At 42.1% G+C, this 26868-nt stretch overlaps 1 protein-coding gene and 1 long non-coding RNA gene across 6 annotated transcripts in view; one reads left to right on the plus strand and one right to left on the minus strand.

Annotated features, from left to right (window-relative positions):
• The window catches only part of LOC132542659 (uncharacterized), a 34168-nt gene extending 15268 nt beyond the window's left edge, over positions 1–18900 (minus strand). The window contains exon 1 of the long non-coding RNA XR_009553624.1: positions 18694–18900. This is a non-coding gene — a long non-coding RNA (uncharacterized LOC132542659). The remainder of the gene's footprint in view (positions 1–18693) is intronic.
• The window catches only part of RGS17 (regulator of G protein signaling 17), a 101051-nt gene continuing 91426 nt past the window's right edge, over positions 17244–26868 (plus strand). The window contains exons 1-2 of one of the 5 annotated variants that reach the window (XM_060205309.1): positions 17288–17418; positions 18176–18294. Coding sequence is in view for 1 of the 5 variants with exons in the window: in XM_060205308.1 (XP_060061291.1) it covers positions 17464–17495 (32 nt within the window). In the remaining 4 variants the exon portion in view is untranslated. Of the gene's footprint in view, positions 17496–18175; positions 18295–26868 lie in introns of all 5 variants that reach the window. The other 4 variants (XM_060205306.1, XM_060205305.1, XM_060205307.1 and 1 more) reach the window with 4 other exon arrangements.

The raw sequence follows: 26868 nt of genomic DNA on the forward strand, positions 1-26868 counted from the left end.
CTCAACTGAGCACCCAAATAAACACAAAGAATATAATTTTGTAGTGCCTTAATCCAATACATTCATGATGATTGGTTAGAGTTGTAATAGGAAATGTCAACATTGTGACAAAGATCAAAGATACAAAATAAGAAAGCCGACACACAAGTACTTGAAGTCTTCAAAGAAAAATTAAAAACAGAAGAGAACAAATATTTATTTTCTTAAAAATTTTATTTGTTCAGTGTGATTTTATAAGTAATTTAATATTGTTTACAAAATTACAAGATAACAGCAATACAACGCTGCACCATTTCTACCACCAGAGTTCTGAATCCCCAATCCCTCCATTGTAAGCTACAGTAGTTCTCCTAAGTTTGCAGGTAAGGGTTAACTATTATTTCTACAACTATCTGCCTATATTTGTAAATATTTGCCAATCTTTTTAAGGTTCTATCTTTTCTTCCTTTCCAACTCACTCATATATTTATTATTATATCCAAATATCCCCTTCTTTTTCCTCTTCTCTCTCTAGGTCTTGATAGAGTTGGAGTTCAGAGCCCTCTGGTCATCTGCCCCATATCATCCCCAACCCCACTGGGAGTATAAATAAAAATTATTTGGGGGGATGCAAAAGGTGGGAGTTTTGATTTCTGTAATTGCTTCTCCACTGAACATGGGCCTTGGCAGCTTGATCCATACTCCCAGCCTGTTTCTATCTTCATAAGGGTACACATATTTAAAGCTGTTTTTTTAGGAAAAAATTCCCAAAATAAAATTAACTACAAATGATCTATGTGAGTCATTACCAAAGCATAAATAAAAAGATTTTAGATGTATTTTCTCTTTATATTTTATTCATTTATTGGATAGAGACAGAGAAATTGAGAGAGAGGGTGAGGAAGAGGCAAAGAGAAACACCTAGGCCCTTGTGCATTACAGTTAGTGCTCTCAGTTGGGAGCACCATATCCAACGGAGAAGCGATTACAGGGGCAGAGCTTCTACCTTCTGTACTCATAAATAACTTTGGTCCATACCCCCAAAGGGGTAAATATTAGGGGAGGATGACCAGAGGGCTCTGAACTCCAATTACATCAGGACCTGGAGATAGTAGAGGGGAGTAGATAGGAGGAAGGGAGGAAGGAAGGAAGGAAGGAAGGAAGGAAGGAAGGAAGGAAGGAAGGAAGGAAGGAAGGGAAGGGAAGGAGGGAAAGAAAAGTGAGGGGAAGGACACTCAGAAGTGGTGAGTGTTACTTGTAATGGAGGAGAAAGCAGGACCACAGAAAAAAAATGGGCAAATATATAAAAATATAGATCGATAGTTATAGAAATAATTGTCAGCCCAGTTCTGTGATCTTGTGAGAACTACAGCAGTTTCCATTGGAGGAATGAGGACACAGAACTCTGGTGACAGGAACAGTGTGGAATTGTACACCTATTATCTTGTAATTTATAACGAGACTTTTTTAAGGAGATGGAAAAATCATTACAGTATCCAGACAGGAAGTGAAAGTTATTTATAAGGAATTAACTATCAAATTAATGTGAAGATTCTCTAGATTAACGCTCAAGAGTTATTGTGTCAGGAAAAAAATAGCAACTTTTTCAAACAAAAAGATGTTAAAGGGAAGAAAACATTAGAATTTTATGCACAAACTATTCTTCAAAATCAGTCACTAAAAAAAAAAAACAGCTATAAATTTTGAAAGCCTCAAGGAATATCGTAACTTTAATCATTTTGTGACAAATCTACAGAAAGGTGACCTTCCAACATGCAATGTTTGAAATTATCAGAACTAACATTCTCACAACTCCGGTCGTTTACTTAAGACCCTGATGGCAATTTAAAAAAATTAAATTATAACTTAATAAGAACAGTGTGCTTTCTTATAATTGTAACTTGCTCAAGAGCCAGCTCCAATAATCAATTCGGTGAGAATATTTTTTCAAGATCAGAATTCCTTGTAACAGAGTAAACTGAGTGGATTTGAATCTCTTATTAAAATTATTTTTATTCATTGGATAGAAACAGAGAGGAACTGAGAGAGAGAAGTTTAATAGAGATAAAGAGAGACACCTGCAGCATTACTTCATCTTTCAGGAAACTTCCCCTCTGCAGGGGGGGCCAGAGGCTTGAACACTGTAACAGGTTTGCTCTACTAAGCGTGCCACCACCTGGCCCCTTGGATTTTTGAATTCTTTCAAGGTCTCATTCCCAAAAAACGAGTATAATTTACCCTGCATTTTGGACCTTTGGGAAAACCAACTCAAAGAGTTTGTCTTTGTTTTTATTTTTATGTATTTAATTTCATCAAATAGGCATTATGACAAAGAGATATAAATTACAAAAAAGGAAGTTTTGTAATGGAACAAGACATGAACAGTAAAAGAAAAAGAAAAACGATGTTCAATTTGAACAGGCAAAAGGAAGAAGTTGTGGGTTTGTTCAGGATCTCATGATGGTGGAAGGATAGAGTTCAGGTGTTAGGATAGCTTACCTTTGGTCTGTAGTAAAGTGGTGTGGATTGCTTTTGATTTCGTGATCGTCATGACACTCCCTGGGATTTGAGTCACCTTGTTGACTTCCCAACCCTCTGCCGACCACTTGGTCTCAAAGAGTCTTTGGGGAGATCACTAATGATCAGAATTTGTGTGAAAGGGACTGTGGAAAAGTAGAAACAACAGCTGAATATCAAAAATCAGGGTATTGTGCCATGAAAGTTCTTGCGTTGCACTCCTAAGAACCCATGCACAGATACACGGCCAGTTAGCCCTTGGGCAAATGCCACAGAAATGAAAATGTTACCCATTAGTATTTGCCTCCAAAGCCCAAGTAGTCAACAAGAACAAAGCTGAAGCCAACAGTCATTGAGTAAAGAGCTGTTTGCCCTTTTCTCCACATCTCTCTCCCCAGACTCCCTCTGACCCAGTAGAGCTGAGTCCTGGCTCAGGAGGTGGGGGAGGGAGTGACAGAGTAGAATGTGTTCTAATCTTTATTCCAAGTCCCTTGTGCCAAAAGTCTGTCCTGCAGCAGGAATAGAGTTTTGAAGAAAAATAAAAAAGGATAAACTTTTTTAAAAATGAAATTGAAGTCAACTGAATAGTGGAAAATGACCAGATAAATATAGAATTTGGCCAAGATATAGCATTAAGTAATGCGGAAAAAAGGAATTTGAAACAAAAATATTTAAGACTATAACTGGAACAAAATGGGTGAACTTAATATTCTACCAGTGTAGTCTTTTAAAAATAAATAAATAACATAGCTAAGGAAGGTCACATGGTCCTAAGTAGTGAAGAGTAACGTTCAAGTTTAATGATGATAGTAATTGTGGCTTCTAAGTCATGTGCCACAGCACACTCACTCTTTAACATTAAGTAACTTGTCTAAGCTTTAGATTGCTTATCTACAAATAATGCAGTACAGAGGCTTGTTTAATTTGTAAAAGAATAATAGCAATTTCTACTTTATAGAGTCACTGTAAGGACTAAATTGAATTATAGATGTAAAGTCAACACCAAGGTGTACATTGACTATGAACCAATGAATAGCTTGATCTATACTTTCTAAAGATGGTGACTTTTGAGCTACAAAAAGAAATAACAGGGGCCAGGTGGTGGCACACCTAGTTAAGTGCACACATTACAGCACACAAGGACTCAGTTCAAATCCCTGGTTCCCCACCTGCAGGGGGAAAGCTTCATGAGTGGTGAAGTGGGGCTGCAGGTGTCTCTCAGTCTCTCAGTCTCTCCCTGCCTCCCCCTATCCCCCTCCCCCCTCAACTTCTCTCTGTCTCTATCCAATCATAAATAAATAAAATAGTTTTTAAAAAAAAATAAAAAGAAATAGTAGCTTGGAGACAGCACTACTGAGGTAAGTTGGTCACATGACTGAGCAAGAGGGAAATCCTAGGTAGTGGGAACAGCATAAATAAATCAAGAAACAGAAACACTGGATGTTGGAGTGGAGCAGAGAGGTGGTATATAAACATCCAAGTCATCAGTCAAGTAGAAAAAATTGTAAAAAAAAAAAAAAAAAAAAAAATGGTAAGGTCGAGATGATGAAGCAGGTCTCAAATGACCTATGTCACATCCTGCTGCTCCCTGCGCCCAAAACATTGACCTAAATTCTTTGGTTATACATACAAGGTCCCTTTTCACAACTCACTTATTTTCACTGAGGAAATGTTGTTTTGCAAGACCATTGATGTCATAGAGGTACAATTTCACATCTCCCCTAATATATGTCAACACCCCTTACCTATTACCAAAATGTAAGCTTCCCCCACCATAGCGCACTGGGTCCTGAACCTTTTTTAAACTACTTCCAGACTCATTCTTTCATGATATTTCTATACTTTCCCGTATTTGGAAGCCACTTTCTGCCCTGACCCAGCTTTCTTTTTCATTTTTTAATCTTTATTTATTTATTGGATAGACACAGCCAGAAATTGAGAGGGAAAGTGGTTATAGAGTGGTAGCGAGAGAGAGAGAGAGACACCTGCAGCACTGCTTCACCACTCATGAAACTTTTCCCCTGCCGGTGGGGATGAGGGACTCGAACCTGGCTCCTTGAGCACTGTAATATGTGCCATCAACCAGGTGTACCACCACCCAGGACCCTTATCCAGCTTTCTAGTCCTATTCCCAACTCCGCCACCAGCTTCCCAGACAATGTTCTTAACCCAGCTGCATGTTAGCTGTCAGGCTCGGACAAAAATAAATGAAGTCATGAGCCCCTTGGAATATACCTAAAATAGACTTCTTAGCTTCTTCCAGCATTAAGACCCCAAATCTCATCTGCTATATTCTTATCTTTGGGTTCCTGGTTACTAATTAATTACAATTTTGTAAATCAATATTAAATCACTAATTAAAAAAAAAAAAGATGAGGGGTCGGGGAGTGGCAAACTGAATTAAGTGTCCATAGTACAAAGCGCAAGGACCCAAGCAAGAATACTAGTTCAAGCCCCCAGCTCCCCACCTGGGGGGTAGGAGGGGTCCGCATCACAAGCAGTGAAGCAGGTCTGCAGGTGTCTTTCTCTTCCCACTATCTTTCCCTCCCTTCTCAATTTCTCTCTGTCCTATCAAAAACAAAACAAACAAACAAACAAGCGAAAACAATGGCCCCAGGAGCAGTGGATTTTCATGCAGTGAAGGTACTGTCAGCGATAACCCTGGAGGCAAAAATAAATAAAAATAAAAACTATGACGGTGTACATGATTGAGGTGGAAGCTAGTAGAAAACACTTTGTACTCCTAAGCCAGGTCCCTGGGATCAGTGAAGTTTTTTTCCTAATGCCAAGGATTGCCTTCCTATGTTCCTGTCACACCCACTTAGTTTGCGGAGGGAGGAAGGAGGAGGAAGAGAAGATAACAAAGACATGCCAAGACTTTTTGGGCTCTTACTATGTGTCAGGAGGCAAGATAAAGCACTTTACATGAAGATTATGAGATTATATAATCACCACACCAACCCCATCAGACATCTTTTTAATATTCCCATTACAGACGTGAAGAATCAAAAGTAACAGAGATAAATTAACTTGCTGATGTCACTCAGCTAGTGAGTGGGAGAGCCCCAACTCCAGCCGGATTAACTCCAATTCTAGTCTGTAAAATATTGTACCACATTCTTTGTATAGCAGCAAAATGTCTCCAGTTAAAAAAGATGATTACAGTTTGAAGACAATTAACATGATTCGCTGTAAATATTGTTTACATGCCTGTCTTCCTCATTGGTTTGTGTCCTTCTAGATGCTAGAAGGATTTTCTAGGACATAGAAAATAGAGTCTGCATATCATTCACCTTTTATCTGCATTCTCCAACAGACTGATGACTCAAAGTTAGCAATCAGTGAAATGCTAATTTGAATGCACTGATGTAGACTTGAGTGAATGAATCCTGAAGTAAATGATCTTAAGAATAGCAACGAACAGAACACATGGGATATTGTAGAGTTTTAGAGGATGTGGACAGCAGGAGACAGGCAAAACTCCAGGCCAGGATGGCAGGTTGGCAGCATCAGAGAGGCCCAACCGTAGGCAACAGACAGATGTCCTGGCAGCCAAGCGGATTTCTGTGTCAACAAATTTGGCAACAGGAAATAGATTGAAAACCAGGCAGGCAGGTGGCTGGCATCAAGGATTTTGGAAGTTAATAGTGGGGAGCGTAACACCAAAAGGAAGACCTTATTCCATTTAAGTAGTCAATTATTCAAGGGGTACTGTAACTCAGACAACAAAAGAAAGCCCTAAAATGCAATGGGACAAAAAGAAAAGGCATGACGTGAAACTGGGGTTCAAGGCATGGCATAGACTCAGAAATAATGGTTAGGAGTACGGGTCTCTCTGAATTGCCACTTTGCAGATCCTCTCTTGCTCTCTGAACCAAAGAGCCCTACAAAAACTGTTGACTCAGTCTTGTTGATAGTAGCTTACTGGTTTCAGTTACGGAGAGAAGAGACTCTGGAAACAGGAAGTGAAGCATATCAAGGGAAAGTTCTATGATCTGGCCAGAAGCAGTGAAGTCATCCTTGATTCCTGTAATCCTTTTCTCCCCACACAGCCAAACGATCAGCAAATCCTATCAAGTCTAGTGGGAAAGTGTAACAAGCCTGTGACTATTCCTGAAAACTCACACTGCTATGACTCTGGTCCATGTCACCATCTTCCCTTGTTGAGTTCATTACAATAACAGATTAAGGACAATTACTTGTAGAAAAGAGCCTGATATGACTAACTAAAGTTCATTTAATTTTCATTTTAGATCACAGAATTGAAAAAAATTGAGATTTTCTTTTTTACCCAGAGCACTGCTCAGCTCTGACTAATGACGGTGTGGGGGGGTTGAACCTGAGCCCTTAGAGCCTCAGGCATTAGAGTCTTTTGGCATAAATTTAAGATTCTCATTATCATCTGTGTACATACACATTGTGCATGTGCGAGCGTGTGTGTGTGTGTGTGTGTGTGTGTGTGTGTGCGTGTGTGTGCGTGCGTGCGTGCGTGTGTGTGTGCGTGTGTGTGTGTGTGCGTGTGTGTGTGTTGTGATTTTCCAGCCAAACTACCCTCTCACACAGCTCAACACAAACCCAACCGTCCTCACATTTTGCAGATCACACAAAGAGCCACAGCTACTGAATTGAGTAACTCTAGTCTCTATTCCTCTCAACATTCTACTCCTTCTGTTCTGGTTCATCGAAGCAACCTTCACAGATTGCCACACAATGCCTCACAATGCCTTGAATAGTGAAGATGTTTAATATTTTCTCATTAGCTGTCCACCAAAAGCAGAACAAGCAACTTCCTGTTTAAATACATTCTATTCTAGGTCTGTACCTTCCTGGAACTCCTACTGCAGATCTGCAAAGTCATTCAGAATGAGTACCATGCAAATACAAAAAAAAAAAAATTCTCAGCATGTACTTCAATGGGTCACTTTGATCATTTGTCATTTCTTCGCTGTGCACTTGAGAATTCTGATTGCAAAACACACATTTTCCATTTTCATCATGCTCTGGCCTGCCTCCCGAAAAAGAAAAGGAGATGCCACGTTATCTCAAGTGTTCTCGTAGGTTTCTTTGTGTCACTTCTTGTATATAAAGTCTATCACTCTTGAATGATAAATGCTCAAAAATAGGAGCATTTTTCTATTTTCTGCAATGCCAGTACACACACTTTCTAAAAGCTCCAGTGAGTAGGTAAATGAATTAAAAGATGGATTAAATTTGAGTAGACAAGCATACAGTGTGTGCTGACTTCTACTAAGAATCAGATGTGAAGACTGGGTGAGACTTTAAATAATTTTCATATGTTATTGCAGTATATTCACACCATAAAATTAGTTCACAGAAAATGAAAAGAAGAAGAAGAAGGACCCTTACCAATTCCTTGAAACATCAGTATGTACCTGTTTTGTCACTTAAACAATCTTCAGCCTTAAACTCAGACACTAGTCCTTGGGCTACTGAGGAAATAGCTTGGGTTGGAGAACACAGGATTTGCACACCAAAGACTCCCGTTCAGTTCCTGGTACCCCATGCACTCGAATGATACTCTGACTTCTCTTTCTTATTTCTCCTATGTAAAACTCTCTTGATGTTATGCAGCAAATAAAACCCATTTTCAAAAACTGTAAAATTTAACCACTTGGACCCTTCTCAATACTTTACATCAGTGATGATTTATCCCTCTTATACAAACACATACACATATGCACAATGATCTGTGTTAACTACACATTTATGACTTGCTCTGCCGTGAACCAAAAAAATAAAGGTGCAAAACGTAGAGAAAATACTATGACATGGAACCGTTTAATGTCAGAACTTCTCTTGAACCACAGAGAATCTGACCATATCAGGGAAATGTCAGCATGTTTTCTAAGTAAGGTGCACACTTTGATGTTTTTCCATGGAGGAGCAAAGGTTTATTTTCCAACACTCCAGGATAGATCTGTTGAGTGAAACAGAATGTGAGTAAGTGAGCTCTAACTGATCAGCACTTTTATAAAGTAGTTAGAGTGACTCAAAAATAACTCTGTAACCATCATCCAACTATCTTGAGACAGAAATTTACTAATGCAATTTTGCAAGAATAATATCGACATTCTTGAATCCAATACTGACAAGTAAACAATTAAGGGAACGTTAATTACTAGTAATTTATAAAAACAAAGAGCATACAAATGTAAAACTCTAATTATATCTCATTTTCTATATTTGAGAGGCAGTCTTTTTTTTACCTCATTTAAATATTGATGAAGAAACACAAATATTTTCTATCTAAATTTCCCTGAAAAGAGATTGTCTCTAGGGTTTGATTTTAACCCATTGAAGAAACATAATAAGGGTTCTATGGGGGTACATCTGGCAGAGCATACACATTACAGTGCACAAGGATCCAGGTTCAATCTCCCAGTCCCCACCTGTAGAGGGGATGCTCTGTAAACACTGGAACAATGCTGCAGGTCTCTCTCTCTCTCCCTCTCTCTCTCTTTCTCTCTCTCTGTCTCTTTCTTCCTCCTCCTCTCCCCTCCTTCCCTATCAAGTTCTCTCTGTCTCTACCCAAAATAAATAAATAAATATAATACTTCTTATAAAACAAAGAAATATGATCAGTCTTGCTTACTAAAACTAATCTTTAAAATATGCTTCAATTGAGGCATTTTATTCTTCCATGCTTTCTACTGAAGAAGTTTGCCTGGATGGATCAGTTAGAGATGACTTGATTTGAGAAAATTTCTTTTTGCCCTGTGTGTTTAGTAAAATCATTATTTTAAAATAAGTGAATATGTGGTAAATTTATATCTGCTATGTAATTCCCCCTCTGAAATAATCTTGCTAGGAGACCAAACTCACTCAGCTAAATTTCAGGTTTCCTAATGATGACAAATCCTGCCAGTTGTGAGGAAATGTACTATAAGTATTTTAATGCTCTGTCTTTTTCCATTATCTTCTGTCTGTAAATAGCTTTCCTGCCTATGTATAAGGTCACTCTACCAAAATAATCTTCTGAATGAAATGTCTATTTGAAAATGACACCCCATTATAATGGCATAGAAATGATCACAGTCCAAAGCTGGTCTTCTTCTTCTTCTAGCATTTGCCCTTCTTTCGTAGCCAGTCAACAGCGTCAGGTTGATCCTGATGTAAAGTTTCGAGACTTCCTTTGAATCTGGAGAGGTGGCAGTTGTTGACTATGTGGGTCATAGTCTGTCTGGAGCCGCAGGGGCAGTTCGGGTCGTCTCTGGCTCCCCAGAGATGGAACATAGCGGCGCACCGGCCATGGCCTGTTCGATAGCGATTGAGGAGGGCCCAATCATAACGTGCTAGGTCAAAGCCGGGTGGATGCTTGCAGGGGTCTGTGATGAGGTGTTTGTTCTTTACCTCAGCTGACTGCCAACTCTGTTTCTAAGAGTCTGGAACAGAGAAGTTCAGTGTAGGCATAGGAGACCAGATTGGATGACGAGACGTCAAGCGTTGGACAGGATGGGCGAAGATATCCGCGTAGATTGGCAGGTCCGGTCGAGCGTAGACGTGGGAAATGAACTTAGATGATGCTGCATCCCGACGAATATCTGGCGGGGCGATCTTGCTAAGAACTGGCAGTCATGGAACCGGGGTGGAACGGATGGTTCCAGAAATGATCCTCATGGAGGAATATAATTTGGAGTCTACCAAGTGGACATGGGGCTACGGAACCATACTGGGGCACAGTATTCTGCAGTGGAATAGCATAATGCCAGAGATGATGATCATAGTATGGAAGCGCTCGCGCCCCATGAGGAGCTGGCCAGTCTTGCAATGATGTGATTCCTCGCGCCCACCTTTGCTGCAGTTTTTATGAGATGTTCGTGAAATGACAGAGTGCGATCGAGAGTAACGCCAAGATAGACTGGCTGGGCTTCATGCCGGATTCTCGTATCGCCAAGCTGCACATTAAGCTCACGCGAGGCCGAGGCATGGTGTAGATGGAAAACAGATGATACCGTTTTTGCAGTGCTAGGGATTAGTCACCATTTTTTACAGTAATCAGATATCAGAGACATGTCTTCCGTGAGTGTTTCCTCGAGGATGTCGAACTTGGATGCCTGAGTTGCACAGTAGATGTCATCGGTGTAGATGAACTTCCTTGAAGAAGTTTCTGGGAGGTCATAGCTGGACTTCAGTACCTCATAGCTGTTCAGTGATGGTAAGGCCCAGGAAACTTTGGCATCCCTGTGGTCAAAATGAAGTGAAGTCCATTTCTGAGTCATAGATAGTAATTTCATATTACATCTATGTTTGTGGCTAAACAAAATAAATTTAAAAAAGGCCTTGAAGACAATGTCAGGCCTGTGGTAGGCATACTGCAACTTACTGAATTGAATTATTGACCTAATAGTTTTAAATGTATATATTTATTTATGAGGAAGAGGAAGAACCAGGGTATCCCTCTGACACATGTGTTGCCTGGGAACAAATTCAAAACCCTCTGCTAACAAGCGCCTGTGCTCTACCACTGAGCTACTGCCTCAGCTGATGACTTAGTCATTTGCTGTCATAGCTTGAAGATATTTCCTAAGGCCTACATATGCACAATGATAGCAAGTGATCAAAATCTATGATCTAAAAGTTATTAAAAATAATCTCACTGGAAAGGGGAATCTTTCTTTCTTGTTCTCAGTCCAGATTTGAGCTCGGGCACCTTATGGTAATACCATGGCACCAGAGGAAGCTCCAGTGTTGTGGTGTCTCTTCCTCTCTGTCACTATCTGAAGGAAACTGTCAGTCTAGGAGCAGTGAAATTACACAAAGGCAAGGCTTCAGTTCAGCACGATCAACACTCAGGTCAGAGACACCATCTTCAGTTCATCAAACACTTATCGTTGGAGATGCTTACTAGTACATAGAGGATTACACCATCAAATCTAACCATGAGTGAAAGTCGCCAAGAGGTTACACTGGACTTTGGCAAGCAAATTATTGACAGGAAAGCCAAGCTGTCATAAGTACAAAAATAAAGCATACAAACAGTCATCATTACAATATAGGATAGTTCATGGAAGTAGGGATCTCTGATTTTAGGGAATTTGTTTGTTTTCAAGCTGGTTCCAGGGATATTACGTTGGCATCTAGGTTAAATGTGCATCCTGGAGTAATTTTTTTTTCTGGAGTAATTTTTGATGGAACACGCAGCTGTATTTTATCCGTGCACTTTTGGGGGAAACAACAGCTTTTGATAAGCAGCAATCAGGATTCAAGAAGATGAAGTAGCCAAAAAGGTGGGAGAGATACTCTTCCCAGTCTATTATTTACTTACTCAATATTCAATCATGCATTCATTTACCAAACACTTAACTGAGTATATACTATGTGCCAAGTCTTGCTCTGGATACTAGAGAGAAAACAGTGGAAAGGGTAGACAAAGCTCGTGAGATACCAGGTTTTAGAACAGCTTGAGGAAACAGTCAAGAAAAGAGACCAATGCAAGTAGATTCAGATAGTGAGAAGTGTTTTGAAGAAAATAAAGAACAGGAATTTAACAAAGAACTCTGAAAAAAAATTAGATTCAATGATTGGTAAGGTCTATTGGAGCAGGTAATTAAGTGTGCAGTGCCTGTACCTATGTAATGATCTGGGAAAGAAATCCACTCCTCCCTTAAAAAAAAAAATCATGTACTCTAAGCTAGACATATGTGAACTCACTCCCTCTCTCCTCACTGCTGTGTACTGGGGTGGTGGGAAGGTGTCACACTTGGCTACAGCACCTATATTTGGATTGTCAGAAAAGACATGACAAAGGGCCGGATAGTGGCACACTGGACTGAGTGCACCTGTTACAATGCACAAGGACCCAGGTTCAAGCCCCAGTCCCCACCTGCAGGGGAAAATTTTTTTGAGTGGTTCATGAAGCAGGGCTGCAGGTGTCTCTCTGCCTGTCACTCTCTATCTTCCCCTTCCTCTCAATTTTAAGTTATCTCTACCCAATAAATAAATAAAGATGATACATTCTTTTTTTTAAAAAGTCATGATATATTTTTCTATGCAAAAATGCATCATGATGTCTTCAACAACCCTGGAGCTATGGTCAGTCATAACACAGTGTGGTAGAAAAAAACTAGGTTGCGAAAATAAATCATATTAAAGCTTTTAAACTAAGGTGAAGCTTAGGGATGGTACTCCAAATGCAATGAAAACTCTTTTGAAGAGACTTTTAAGATATTCAGTTGTCTCTTAAAATAGAAGCATGGTGTGATCTGGATATACTTAGGATATCTCAACTATCGTTGGTAGGATATGCTGATCTGTACTGTAGAGGAGGCACCAACTTAAGGCATTTGTACGACTTCAAGGTAAGGAATTTTAAAGGCTAGGGTCCAAGTTAGAGCAATGGAGAAAGCAAAAGGTAGGTGAATTGGTAAGGTATTTTGGAGATGGAGACAGTGTGACTTGTTAATAGGTGGAATTGGGGGGGGGAGGTGGAGAGGACACTTAGCAGTAACACACAGACTTGAAGGCTGGAAGAGGTCCCAGAGGACTGAAGTTTGATCCCTAGTATATGCCAGCAATGCTCTGGTCTGTCTCTCTGTTTGTGTCTTTGTCTCTCATAAAATAAACGTGTGTGTGTGTGTGTGTATGTGTGTGTGTGTGTGGTGTGTGTGTGTTTCCTCCAAGGCTATTGCTGGGGTTCGGTGCTGCACTATGTATCCACCGCTCCTGTTGGCCATTTTTTCCCAATTTTTATTGGATAGTGCAGAGAAAAATTGAGAGATGGGGGGGGGGGGGGGTCCGGTGGTAACGCAGCGGGTTAAGCTCACATGACAAAGACCAGCACAAGAATCTTGGTTCAAGCCCCGCCCCCACTCCCTACCTGCTGGGGGTGGGGAGTGGAGTCACTTCACAAGCCTGGAACGTGAAGCAGGTCAGCAGGCGTCTTTCGCTCCCCCTCTCTGTCTTCCCCTCCTCTCTCCATTTCTTTCTGTCCTATCCAATAACAATGACATCAATAACTGGTAATAATAACCACAACAGTGATAAAACAACAAGGGCAACAAAATGGGGGGGGGGGGGAAATATCCTCCAGGAGCAGTGGATTTGTGGTGCAGAAAAAAAAAATAAGAGATGATGTGGTCCATGAGGTGGCACAGTGGATAAAGCATTGAACTCTCAAGCATGAGGTCCTGAGTTCAATCCCCAGTAGCACATGTACCAGAGTGCTTTCAGGTTCTTTCTCATGAATAAAAAATACTTTTAAAATGTTTTTAAAGAAAATTGAGAGAGGAGGATGAGGTGGGGGGGAAGAGAACGGTAGACATCTGCTGACCTGCTTTGCAATTTGTGAAGCTTCCCTCCCTGCGGGCTAGGAGCTGGGGGCTAGAACATGGATACTTGCAGGAGTCTTTGCACTTATTACTATGTGCACTTAACCAGATGTGCCACTGCCCAGCCTCTAAACATAGACCTTCTTAATTTTTAAAAAATATTTATTTATTTTCCCTTTTGTTGCCCTTGTTTTTTTATTGTTGTTGTAGTTATTATTGTTGTTATTGATATCGTCCTTGTTAGGACAGAGAGAAATGGAGAGAAGTGGGCAAGACAGAGAAGGGGAGAGAAAGACAGACACCTGCAGACCTGCTTTACGCCTGTGAAGCGACTCCCCTGAAGGTAGGGAGTCAGGGGAAACTATCTTTTAAAAGTTAAACTATTGGGAGTCGGGCTGTAGCGCAGCGGGTTAAGGGCAGGTGGCACAAAGCACAAGGACCGACATAAGGATCCCGGTTCAAACCCCGGCTCCCCACCTGCAGGGGAGTCACTTCACAGGTGGTGAAGCAGGTCTGCAGGTGTCTATCTTTCTCTCCTCCTCTCTGTCTTCCCCTCCTCTCTCCATTTCTCTCTGTCCTATCCAACAACAACAATAATAATAACTACAACAATAAAACAACAAGGGCAACAAAAGGGAATAAATAAATAAATAAAATAAATAAATATTTTAAAAATTTTTAAAAAAAGTTAAACTATTGGGGAAGTCAAACTGTAGCGCTGCGGGTTAAGCGCACGTGGCTTAAAGCACAAGGACCAGCATAAGGATCCCAGTTCCAGCCCTCTACTCCCCACCTGCAGGGAGGTCACTTAGCAAGAGGTGAAGCAGGTCTGCAAGTGTCTATTTTTCTCTCCCCCTCTCTTTCCCTCCTCTCTCCATTTCTCTCTGTCCTATCTAACAATAGCGACATCAATAACAACAACAATAAAAAAATAACAAGGGCAACAAAAGGAAAAATAAATAAATAATATATTTTTTAAAAAAGTTAAATGATTGGATGGAGTGGGTAAAAGAAAGACAAGACAAGATTGACATCTAAATGTTTTGACTTGAGTATTTGAACAGAAACATTTGAAGAGGGACAGATTTTGGTTTGGAGGTTGGAGGACATAGCTAGCCAGTGGGTTCTGCTTCTAAGCTGCCATGTTAAATATAGTAAGCATTTCTATCATGTAGAGAAGAAAGATACGCAACATACAGATCCGCAAGATGACTAGATAATGAAGTTGTGGCATCTACACTCCATGAAATAAGTAAGTAGATGAAAGACAGCTTTTGGATGGTCTCATTCATGTGTGAAATACAGATAAATAAAGCAAATGAACTAGCCAAATATGGCCATGCAAAACACTTGATAAGCATTTAGCAACATCCAACATGAACTGAACAGCATCATCCTTTAACAGTATGTGCCTATGTAGTTGAGAACATGCAAGAGCTCCATAGGAGGCCAGTACGGAAGATAGAAACAAGTGTCTGCTACTTTTGGTGAAGAACTTTTATTTTTATATTTGCGATGCACAGTGGACTACCGCTTTTGCAAAACTAAGCAAAGATGGATTATGGAAGGAATGAAATAGAGCATGCAAAGTGTAACTGATGGGGTCCGGGTGGTGGCGCACCTGGTTGAGTGCATGTCTTACAATGCTCGAAGACTCAGGTTTGAGCCCCAGGTTCCCACCTGCAAGAGGAAAGCTTTGTGAGTGGTAAAGCAGTGTTGCAGGTGTCTCTCTTTCTCTCTCTCTCTCTCTCTCTCTCTCTCTCCCTCCCTCCCTCCCTATCTTCCCCATCCCTCTTGATTTCTGGCTGTTTCTATCCAATAAATAAAGATAATTTAAAAAAAAAACAGTGCAACTGATAAATGTGTGTAAATGCCAAGGCACTATCTCTCTCTCTCTCTTTTTTTTTTTTTGGCTTCCAGGGGTTATCACTGGGGTTCAGTGCCAGTACTATGAATTTGCTGCTCCTGAGGACCATTTTTTCCAGTTTTATTGGATAGGACAGAGAAACTGAGACAGGAGAGAGAGAGAGAGAGAAAGAGAGAGAGAGAGTCTCACCTGCAGATCTGCTTTGTGCCTTATGAAGCATCAACTCTGCAGGTGGGGAGCCAGAGGCTTGAACCAGGATCCTTGTGCTTAATTCTTTGTACATGTAATTGGGTGCACCACTGCCTGCCCCCCCCTCCTGGCACTATCAAATTGTAATAAGAGATTCTAGATCCAGCTCTATAATGTCTGTAATTACCTCTCACTACAAACCAAATAACAATTAGCAGACCAATACTAGGCCAGGGAATTCACTTTGCAGAGGACTAGTCCTCAAAGTCAGGATGGAGTTTGCCAAAGGAGATCCTAATGGAAGCCCTGGAATATACCAGGAAGGGGAGGGAGACAGGCCTTTAGGGTTTTCTATGAAAGAGCCTGAAATAATGCTAACCATTTCTTTCCGTGTCTGAGCACCCCAGCAAAGGGAAATTATATGCATTCACAAGTAAATCCTGTCGATTTCCCAGTAACCAGCTTGAAAAGGGTTTAGGAATAAAAACTCAATCATCCCTGCCAGGAATTCACTCCTCTGCCCACAGATGTCACATCTGAAGTGAAAGACACCCTCTTCCTTCACCCTCACAAACACTTCAATCTAATCATTATGCGAGATGCAGTCTCCAACTCAGGATGAATTAAGGAGCCAAAGCTCCTTCACTTTACAAACCGGGCTCTGCTTCTGAATAGAGTTGGTCACTGCTGAACTGTCCCCAAATGGAGGTCCAGGCCCAAGTTCCAGGCCCTCTGCTGCCTTAAAACCCTTCAACCCTGTCTCCCTCCCTCAAAACTTAGCTCCAGGGACCCCAGACATCTGAGACAAAACATTTGCCCCAGACCAGAGAAGGTCTGAAAGAATTCCCCAGGACTAGGGTCAGATTGCTGGGTGTGGGCCTTCATCAAGCCCCCCCACCCAATAAAATAAAAATACTTTTATATCACGCCGAGTTTTTGCTTAGCAAAAACTTGCTTAACTTCATGCTTTCTATGCCCCCCCCCCCACCATAGAGCTTGTCACCAGGCCCCCACTGCTTGTAGACACAAAACTGCTGTCTCCCAGCCTTCAAGGATGAGAAATAAGGGTAAAGTTGAATAAGGCTGCAGAGGTGAACTTGAAAGCCGCCCGGCGCTGCCGGCTCTCGGGGTGGCCGGGAAGTCCGGCCGGGTCGCTCCGGGTGGGGGCGCTGGGGGGCCGGGGGGCCCCGGAGGGGCGGGCGGGTGAGTCACCCCGCGGCCGCGCGCACCCCGGGGCGAAGCGGCACCTCCGGCCGGGGCGCGCGAGGGGCTGCGCCGGGTGGCGGGGCGCATGCGCAGCGCCCAGGCTTCAGGGTGCCTCCCCGCCCACCTCCTCTCCTCCTCTCCTCCACCTCCTCCTCCTCCTCCTTCTTCTCCTCTTCCTCCTCCTCCTCCTCCTCTTCCTCCTCCCCCACCCCCTCCCCTCCATCCCTGCCTGGCTCCCTCTCTCCTCGCCCGCCGGGTGCTGAAGTTGGGCGGATGGCAGCGAAGCGGCTCCGCTAGAGGACGGAGCAGCCCAGCCCCGCGCCTCCCCAGCCAGGACGCCCCGGCGCGCTGCCCACACCTCCAGGCGACCGGGTAAGAGGTGGCCCCGCTGCAGCCCAGCCAAGTGAGGGCGCCGAAATGTCTGCTGGACACCCCACCCGGAGAGGGAGGTTGTGTTTTTTGGTTTTGGGTTTTTTTTTTTTTTTTTGCAAAGTGGGGGGCTGGGTGGGGTGCATGTGAAGGAAAGAAGAGGCGGGGGTGCAGTTGAGGGTGGTGCACCGGCTGGGGAGATTACGGGCGGGCGCCCCGGGGAGAGGACCCGGCACCGCGCCCGACCGCTTGCCCGCCGCGGGGTTGGGAAGTTGGAGCCCGGGTCCCAGGTGCCACAGAGCGACCAGGCGATGGTCCTCCCCGCCCCGGGAGCCCGAGATCGCGTCCTGGATGGGGAGCTGGGTACTCTGGGGGGGTGGGAGTGGGACTGGCATAGAAGGGCACGGGCGACCCCCATGGGAGAGCGAGGTCTTGCTAGATTTCTGGGGTTTGTTGGCACATCGAATGTGGCATGAAGGGGGTGCAGAGGACCGATCACCTCAGGGTGCTCTGTCTCTGTTTCTCTGTGTGTGTGTGTGTGTGTGTGTGTGTGTGTGTGTGTGTGTTTCTTTCCCTTGCGGAGGAGAATACAAAATCCAGGTGAGGAAGGTGTAAGCTAAAGGGCTTACAAAAATCAGTACATGGAGCTGGAGCCTCAGTACCCCAGGTGTGTGTGTGTGTGTGTGTGTGTGTGTGTGTGTGTGTGTGTGTGTGTGTGCAAGGGGTGGAGGGTCTCTTTTGTTCTCTCCCCTCCCCATAGTTCAAGCAAAGTGAGTTCTGGTGTGTGAACCTTGGCGAGATACTCCCAGGCACGGAGGGGGCGAAGAGCGGGAACGCCCACCCACCCCCAGCCGCTGCCCGGGTGGGTGTAGCCACCCGGTGGGTGCGGATGGTTCTTTTCTTTATCGATGGGAATCACAGTTTAATAGCCACCTCCTCGCCAGTCTCCTCCTCCTTCACCTTCTCTTCCTCCTCCTCCTCCTCTGCCTCTTCCCGGAGCTGCGGCAAAGGCTGGCTGCTTCCTCTTCTCCTCCCTGCCTGCCAGTCTCTGGGAAAAGATGTCGGAAGGCTGGAGGATGGAGGAAGCACCGAGCTGGCCTCGGATGCCAGGGATGGGGAGATGCCCACAAAAACAGGAGGCTCCGGGGCTTCCCCTCTCCAGTCTTTGGAATCGCTGGGCTCCCGTAGGCAGAACCAGGTTGGTGGAGACCAAAGGATGCCCAGTATGGTGAGACCCGTCCTGCCCCTGTGCCTGCACCCCCTAGCCAGCCACCTGACACTCACCTGGAAAGATCAGAATAGCTCCAGGGAGACTCCCTTTGGCTCCTGGCATAGTTTTCCAAACCTGCCTTCCCCTTCTCAAATGATTTCTTCTTGACAAGAATCGCTGGAAACCTAGTCTGGCGAACTTTGCAAGCTATCATCAGTTGTTTCTTGGATTTCTCTCAACCTCTCTCTCTTTTATTGTTTAGTGGCAAAATGACTCCCATCATATGGGGTGACTCTTCTCTACCAGAAGAGTTTATAGTTTGGGTCCTACTAGAGTAAGTGTTTCTTGAGACTGGAATAGCATCTGCCTTTTTTGGCGTTCATGCGTACTGATTTTCCCAGTGGTGAACCCTTCAGAAAATTGTTTAATTGGAGTAATGACAATTTTTACTCCTGTAATGGAAAAATAATGTGTTTTTCCTCCCGGTTCCAGAGCTGCCAGACACTTTGTGTCATAGATGGTTTTGAAAACTGTGGAACACTCTTAAGTAAACTGGATTTGCTTCTACAATGTTTTATAGTGACGGTCGCAGGTATCTGTAAAACACACATGGTAGTAAGGACATCCACTGAAAAGGTGATTTGTATTTGCTGTTTCAGATGAAGGAGTGGTCTGGCCTCCAGTGAAATCACTATTTTTAAGCTCTTTCTCCTGTTAGCATGAAGTAAAAGAGAAAAAAAAAGATCAGCATGCTCATGGTAGAGTAGGCCTGTGCTAATTTTACAGTCTTAAAAAAATCATATTGAGAGAAACCCTGAGAGAGTTGCTTGTGATTTGGGAAAACAGGCATTGATCATTGCAAAGGAATTGGACGCTAACATTTTCTAGAAGGTTCCATGGTAATGAGATTTGATCTCAGTCTTGGGCACTCACTATTTCTCCTACGTTTGTGTTGGGAGGGTTTCAGAAAGCCACCCACTTTACAGAAGAGAGAGACACCAGAGAACTTGTCTGTTGTGCCGACTTATATCCTTTTGTTCTGGCTCCTCAACTATTCTTCAGTCTTCATTCACCATGGAATGGAATGAACTAAAAGTGGTCATTTGCTGTGTCTGTTCCATGCCAAGACATTCATTTGGTTCTTCCCAAACAGAGATCTCTCTCAGGGATTTTGCTACAGTCTTCTAATTTATCTGCACCCACAATGATGAAGGTCTGTGTCAGTATCATTCTTGTGTGCTGCTTACGCTTTTGCATAATGACATAAATAAATAATATTCTTTAACATTCCTAAAGTCAAGAGCCTTATAGAAAAATAAGTCATACACATATTCTCACCCATTTTTCATTTTCTGTTAACAAACCCTAAATCTAAATTGATAAAACTCCTGGTTGACTCATGGACTGAAAGATAAGAAATCAGTAGCCGGCTAATCTACAGCTGTAGAGATAATGGCCTGTGTATTTGAGGTCCATTTGCAGAAAGCTGTGAATATTTCTAGCTAAAGTAGAAAGTGGTCATGGACAGTCAGGGATATAATCAAGAAGGATGGTAATCCATTGAACTGCATTTTTGCTGTTAATTCCTTTTCTAAGAGATCATCTCTGCCTATTTAAAAAATAGAGATACCCCAGCCTGGAAGGTGGTGCAGTGGATAGAGTATTGAACTCTCAAGGATGAGATATCCAAGGATCCTGGGTATTACATGTGCCAGAGTGATGTTCTCGTTCACTCTCTTCCCCCACCTCTCTCATAAATAAGCAGAGAAATAACTACGTGGGCTAGGGAGACAGTATAAAGACAGATTTTTATTTCATGTCTGAGGCTCCAAGGTCCCAGGTTTAATCCCCAGTGCCACATTAAGCTGGAGCTGAACAGTCTTTCTCTCAGTATCTCTGTCTTTCATTAAGTTAAAAATGGAATCAACATTTTAAAAATACACATTACAAAATTGAGATATCCCATCACTCTGAGAAGAAAATGCAATGATAGTACCCCGTACCTGAGAATCATGATAGGGTTACTCCGTCTGGTTTCATATGGTTAGAGTATGATTAGGGCTAGACTGCACTTCAAGAGGGGCTATTTTGAATCCTCAGAAATAATATCTGTGGCCAGGCAGTAGCTTACTGGGTTAAGCACACATAGTGCGAATCGCAAAGACCGGCATAAGGATCCGGTTGGAGCCCCCGGCTCCCCACCTTCAGGGGATCACTTCACAGGTGGTAAAGCAGGTCTGCAGGTGTCTTTCTCTTCCCCTCTCTGTCTTCCCGTTCTCTCTCGATTTCTTTCTGTCCTATCCAACAGCAAGAATGACAATTACAACAACAAAATGGAGAAAATGGCTTCCAGAAGCAGTGGATTCATAGTGCAGGCACTGAACCCCGGTGATAACCCTGGAGGCTAAACACACACACACACACACACACACACACACACACACACACACACACACGAAGCATCTAGAACTATGTGCTGGCACTAGCATTATAGTGAAGGGTGTGGTAAGGCTTATCACATATAAAGATATGAAGCTGCCGTCTTCATAGTTATATGCTATGGTAAGCCTATTTGATAAAGCAAAGTTTAAATTAAAAGTAAAATAAGATGACTCTTATTTTATTAGGTGTAATTAGCCGAGATTTTCAGTGTTACATTTATGGGTATTCCTATCTCACCCAGGTCTTTCATCAGTTTATCCCCAAAGACTGCCCTTATATCCAGAGGAAGTCATGTGTTTCTTTTGTGCCATCACCTAGCACAATATCTGACAAAAGGCAGGTTACAAGTATCTCTTTTTAAAAAAATTTTTTAAAAATTTATTTATTTTCCCTTTTGTTACCCTGTTGTTCTCTTTATAGTTGTTTTAGTTATTATTTTTGTTGTTACTTATGTCATTGTTAGTTGCCTGTGAAGCAACTCCCCTGCAGGTGGGGAGCTGGGGGCTCGAACCAGGATCCTCACTCCGGTCCTTGCGCTTTGCGCCACGTGCACTTAACCTGCTGCGCTACCACCCAACTCCCCACAAGTATCTCTTAACTAAATAACTATCACAGCATTGACATATCTCACAAGAGTCTCCCAAGATTGGGGATTACAGTTTCTAACAGAATTCATGTTCATTACCAAATGTACTAGCAGAATGAGATCCTAAAGACCGTGCTCATGGTCAGACATCCTTGAAGGAAGCAGTTTCTACAGCTGTTGCTTTGTGACCGTGTATATTTCTAAGGGAACATTTATCTATATTTTATTTACATCCAAATTGTGAAAGCAAATACTTGCTTATTTTAGATCTCACAGAACACAGAAGAAAAATGTAAAACAGAATATTTAATTTACCTGTGGGCTGTTGTGGACAAAATGAACACTTTTTTGGGTCAAGCTGACCTTAGCTTGTATCCTAGCTCCTCTGCTTAATAGCTTTCTCACCGTGGTCAAGTTAGTTACCTGCTCTGAGCCTCAGCTTCTGCAGAAATGTAACAGGGATAAAGAACTGCCTCCTAAGATGCCAACAATCACTAGATACAGAGCAAAGTATGCCAAATTTTTCACATGAACCTAGCATGTACTTCCAATTACCTCACTATCTAAGGAACTACTATTGGGAATACAGAGTGGTTCACTGTCAGTTCATTTCCTATTCATAAATGACCCATTGTACAAAGAATTGGGACCCTATTGTAATATTTTATACTTGCTTTTTAAAGAATTTTCATCACCGTGGCTATTTCCCAAGGAATTAAAACTGCTTAAAGCACAGTTTAATGACTGTGAAGTAAGTAACTTTTTAAAAATGTTTCAAAAAATTTCTTTCCCTTTTGTTGCCCTTGTTTTTTTATTGTTGTTGTCGTTATTATTGTTACTGATGTCGCTATTGTTAGATAGGAGAGAGAGAAATGGAGAGAGGAGGGGAAGACAGAGGGGGAGAGAAAGATAGACACCTGCAGACTTGCTTCACCACTTGTGAAGCTACTCCCCTGCAGGTGGGGAACCGGGGGCTGGAACCGGGATCCTTACGCTGGTCCTTGCGCTTTGTGCCACATGCACTTAACCTGCTGTGTTACCACCTGACTCCCCATCAAGTAAGTAACGTTATGAATGTCTTTATCTGTGATTTCCAAAACATCAATTTTTCCGTTCTATTGTGTCATGATATTTGTTTGTTCATTTATTTTGAGAGAGACTAGAACACTGACCAATTCTGACTCATGGTGACACCATGGATTGAACCCTGAAATTCCGGCGCTTCAGGCATGAAAGTCTGGTGCTGTACTGCTTGGGCCTTCTGCCTCGACTACCACTATGCTATCTGAAAGCATGTTTTATGCTTGGCTTTTGTCTGCATATCTACATGGTACTTTTTTCCTTTGGAGTTGATACTTAGATACTGTCTCATTCGCATGACAATGTCTCATTCTCCCCAATATAATTCTTTTAGAATCTTTGCTAACTTGATAGGTGCAACGGTTTCGTTGATTTGGTTACTAGTAGTGTATATACACACACACACACACACAAACACACACACACCACACACACCACACACACCACACACACCACACACACACACACACACACACACACACACACACACACACACACACACACACACACACTTTAATCCAGTGCTGGGAAGTGAATTGAGGATTTCATGCGTCAAGATGCCACTGAATGGGTTCCCCAATCCACTTATTTTGATAGGACAGAAAGAAACTGAAGTGGTGGTGGTGGTGGGGGAGACACATCGCTATCGGTGGGGAACAAGAGTTTGAACCTGAGGTCCTTGTGCATGACAACACATCTGCTCTACCAGATGTGCCACTGCCCACCCCCACCCACTCTCACACATTTTTTAAAAATTCTTTTTACATAGAGCAACAGGGAAAAGGCAGAGGGAGAAGCAGAGGAAAGAGAGGGAGAGACATCAAAGCAATGTCCTCCCACTGTAGGCAGTTCATGGTTTCCACAGTGATGCCAAGGGCTCATGTGTGGTAAGGTGTGTGCTAGGTCTTTTGCTCATTTTTCCATTGACACTCTGGGAGTTTTTGACTTAACTGGAATGCTGTTATTAAAAGGCTAAATCATGTGAAGAAAAGAAATGCGTAGTAATAAAGAAGACATGTAACAAAAGCCACTGAAATCTTTGGGACTGTTTCATCCCCTAGCTCAGCTAGCATGGAGCAGATGCCACCAAAGGCTGAGTAAGCCACCTAATAGGTTAAGGATGTTACAGTGTCCCCAACATGCTGTCCCCTACCTCCTAGGCTGAGCTCACCAAACTATACCATACCTTCCAAAATCTTCATAATTGGGTTTGGTCATTTTACTGCTTGAGCATTGCACATACATTACACTTTGTCATAAGAAACATGTATGTGTGGTCGGGAGTTGGCACAGCAGATAAAGCCTTAAACTCTCAAGTGTGAGGCCCTGAGTTCGATCCACAGCAGCACATGTATGAGTGATGTCTGGTTCTTTCTCTCTTTATGTCCCTCCCATTAATAAATTTGGGGGGGGGGGGCAGGAACTGGTGTACCTGGTTGAGCGCATACATTACAGTGTGCAAGGACCCATGTTCAAGCCCCTGGACCCCACTTGTAGGGAGGGGAAAGCTTCATGAGTGGTGAAGCAGGGCTGCAGGTCTCTTTCTGTGTCTTTCTCCCTCTCTGCCTTCCCCTCTCAATTTCTCTCTGTCTCTATCAAATAAATACATAAAAATTAAAAGATATATATTAGAAACTTGTATGTGAAGAGTTCCCAGCTTTTTCATGGATTATGTTTGTCAGTTGCTGAATTTATAAAAGAACATTCTAGTTTCTTAAATAAATGAGATTAAAAGGTAAGGAAGGCATGAATGAGGGTCCAGTGGAACATGAATTGAAATTTCTCCTAAGAAGAAAATCAGTTGCATCATAAAGCCACGTTAAAGTCCTATCTCAATTTTAATCTGTAGGTAAAATTTGAATATGTTAAAAGAGAGACTCGAGCCAGTGAGATAGTTCCTTGGGAGGGTGTCTGCTTTGTCATTTTGGGACCCAAGTTCAAGCCTGAGGTAGATGACATGTGAATATTACAGAATTGGGGAAGCTTCTATGCTGTGGTCTCTCTATCTTTGTCTGAAAAAGTTTGCCTAGAGTGATAGAGTCCCAGTGACTAAAACAGATAACTGAATAAATACATAAGTAAATAAATAAATGTCAACAAAATAGCTCACTTTAATAGTGCACTCCTTTATTATGTGTTGACCCAGGTTCAAGCCCCTCCCCAAAAAGTCAGCCTGGAGGGGTAAAAACCTATTGACATTGAATGAGTGAATGAATGAATGAGTAAATAAAAGCTAAATAAGTAAATAAAAAATAAATAAGTCAATAAAAGCTCGAATCTAAAATGTTAATGAGTTCTTTAGTTCTACTATCCAGTGCTCTTGAGAGAGAGTTCCTGATGTTTACTTTGAAATTCCATGACTTTTCACAAATATGATGTGAAGAGCTGCAATAGTTATCTTGAAAGTTTTATGAAGTCCTTTAGATATTAAACTACCTAGAAGGACAACTACAGAATGGTTTCACTATATTACATTATATGTAATGTAGAGAATTGAATATATATGTGAGAAAAACAAATAGCAACTGAATTTTTCAAGACTGTGGAAGAATTATAGTGGTTATCAATGGGGGTGTGGATGGAGACACAGACCCCTGGTGATGGCAATGGTGAAAAATAACATAATAAAATAAAAAATAAAATAGAATAAAAAAGAAACTATAAAATGTTATAATTACTGCTACTTCCCATTTACACTATTCAGCAACACCTTAGTAATTCAGTATCTCACCGAAACTGGAATTGATCATGAATGCAGGAGTAACTGTGACAGAACATAAAATTTCATTTAAAAATAGGACACGGCTTGAGTTCTTACTCTGTTATTTGCTGGATTTACAAGATTATTGTTTTCATTAATTATACAAATGCTTCATATTTCAACTTCTAACCTGAATAATAAGAACTCTTACAGTTGCTTAAAGTTTGTATTTCAGGTTTTTTTTTTAAGTTTCTGTGTCAGTGAATATGATTTTATTATAGACAGTGAATGCAGTTCAGGAAGCAAATATTTACTTCCTCATATTAGGTCACAGGCATTTCACAGTATTGCTGACTGGCTATTCAAATACAAAGAGTATAATTCAAGCCATGGCATTACAATAAAACAGACACAGCCCAAAGGAAATTATGACATAAATCAGATAAACAGGTAAGTGTTTATTTCATTTCTTTAATTATCTTGGGTTTCCTTGATAGCACAGTGAAAATTCTCATCAAAGCTGAAAAATACTTTCCCTAATTTTTTTCTGATCTCAGTAAAAAAAGGTGTGTATGTGTGTGTGATCTAGAGATTTTTATTTTTTTTAATATTTATTTATTCCCTTTTGTTGCTCTTGTTGTTTTATTGTTGTAGTTACTGATGTTGTGGGATAGGACAGAGAGAAATGGAGAGAGGAGGGGAAGACAGAGAGGGAGACAGAAAGACACCTGCAGACCTGCTTCACGTCTTGTAAAGTGACTTCTCCCCTGCAGGTGTGGAGCCGGTGGCTCAAAGCAGGATTCTTCTTTTTTTTTTTTTTTTAATATTTGATTTGTTTATTCGTGAGAAAGGTAGGAGGACAGAGGGAAAGAACCAGACATCACGCTGGCACATGTGCTGCTGGGGATTGAACTCGGGACCTCATGCCTGAGAACCCAATGCTTTATCCATTGCGCCAACTCCCAGACCACCAAAACAGGATTCTTAACGCCAGTCCTTGTTTGCACTTTGCGCCACATGCGCTTAACCCGCTGCGCTACAGCCTGACTCCCAACTCCCGAGATTTTTAATTTTTACCAGTCATTTTGAGTCCTAAGTAGAACACTAGATGTCTACATAGTAGTTTTCAGGCTTCAGTGGATGAGTATCAACAAATATTTGAAGTCTGTATGAAAAGCATTAACATGTGGTTTAATTAGAGCATTAAAAAAAAAAAACCAAGCAAATAAAAAGTTCCTTTTAAAACGTTTTCCTGGGAGCTGGGTGGTAGCACAGTGGGTTAAGCACACAAGGCATGGAGTACAAAGACCGGCATAAGGATCCGGGTTCAAGCCCCCAGCACCCTACCTGCAGGGGTGTTGCTTCATAAGTGGTGAAGCAGGTTTGCAGGTGTTTTATTTTTCTCTCCCCCGCCCCTCTATCTTCCCTCCTCTT

Source organism: Erinaceus europaeus, chromosome 13 (assembly GCF_950295315.1).
Source record: "Erinaceus europaeus chromosome 13, mEriEur2.1, whole genome shotgun sequence".
In the NCBI taxonomy this organism is placed as follows: Eukaryota; Metazoa; Chordata; class Mammalia; order Eulipotyphla; family Erinaceidae; genus Erinaceus; species Erinaceus europaeus.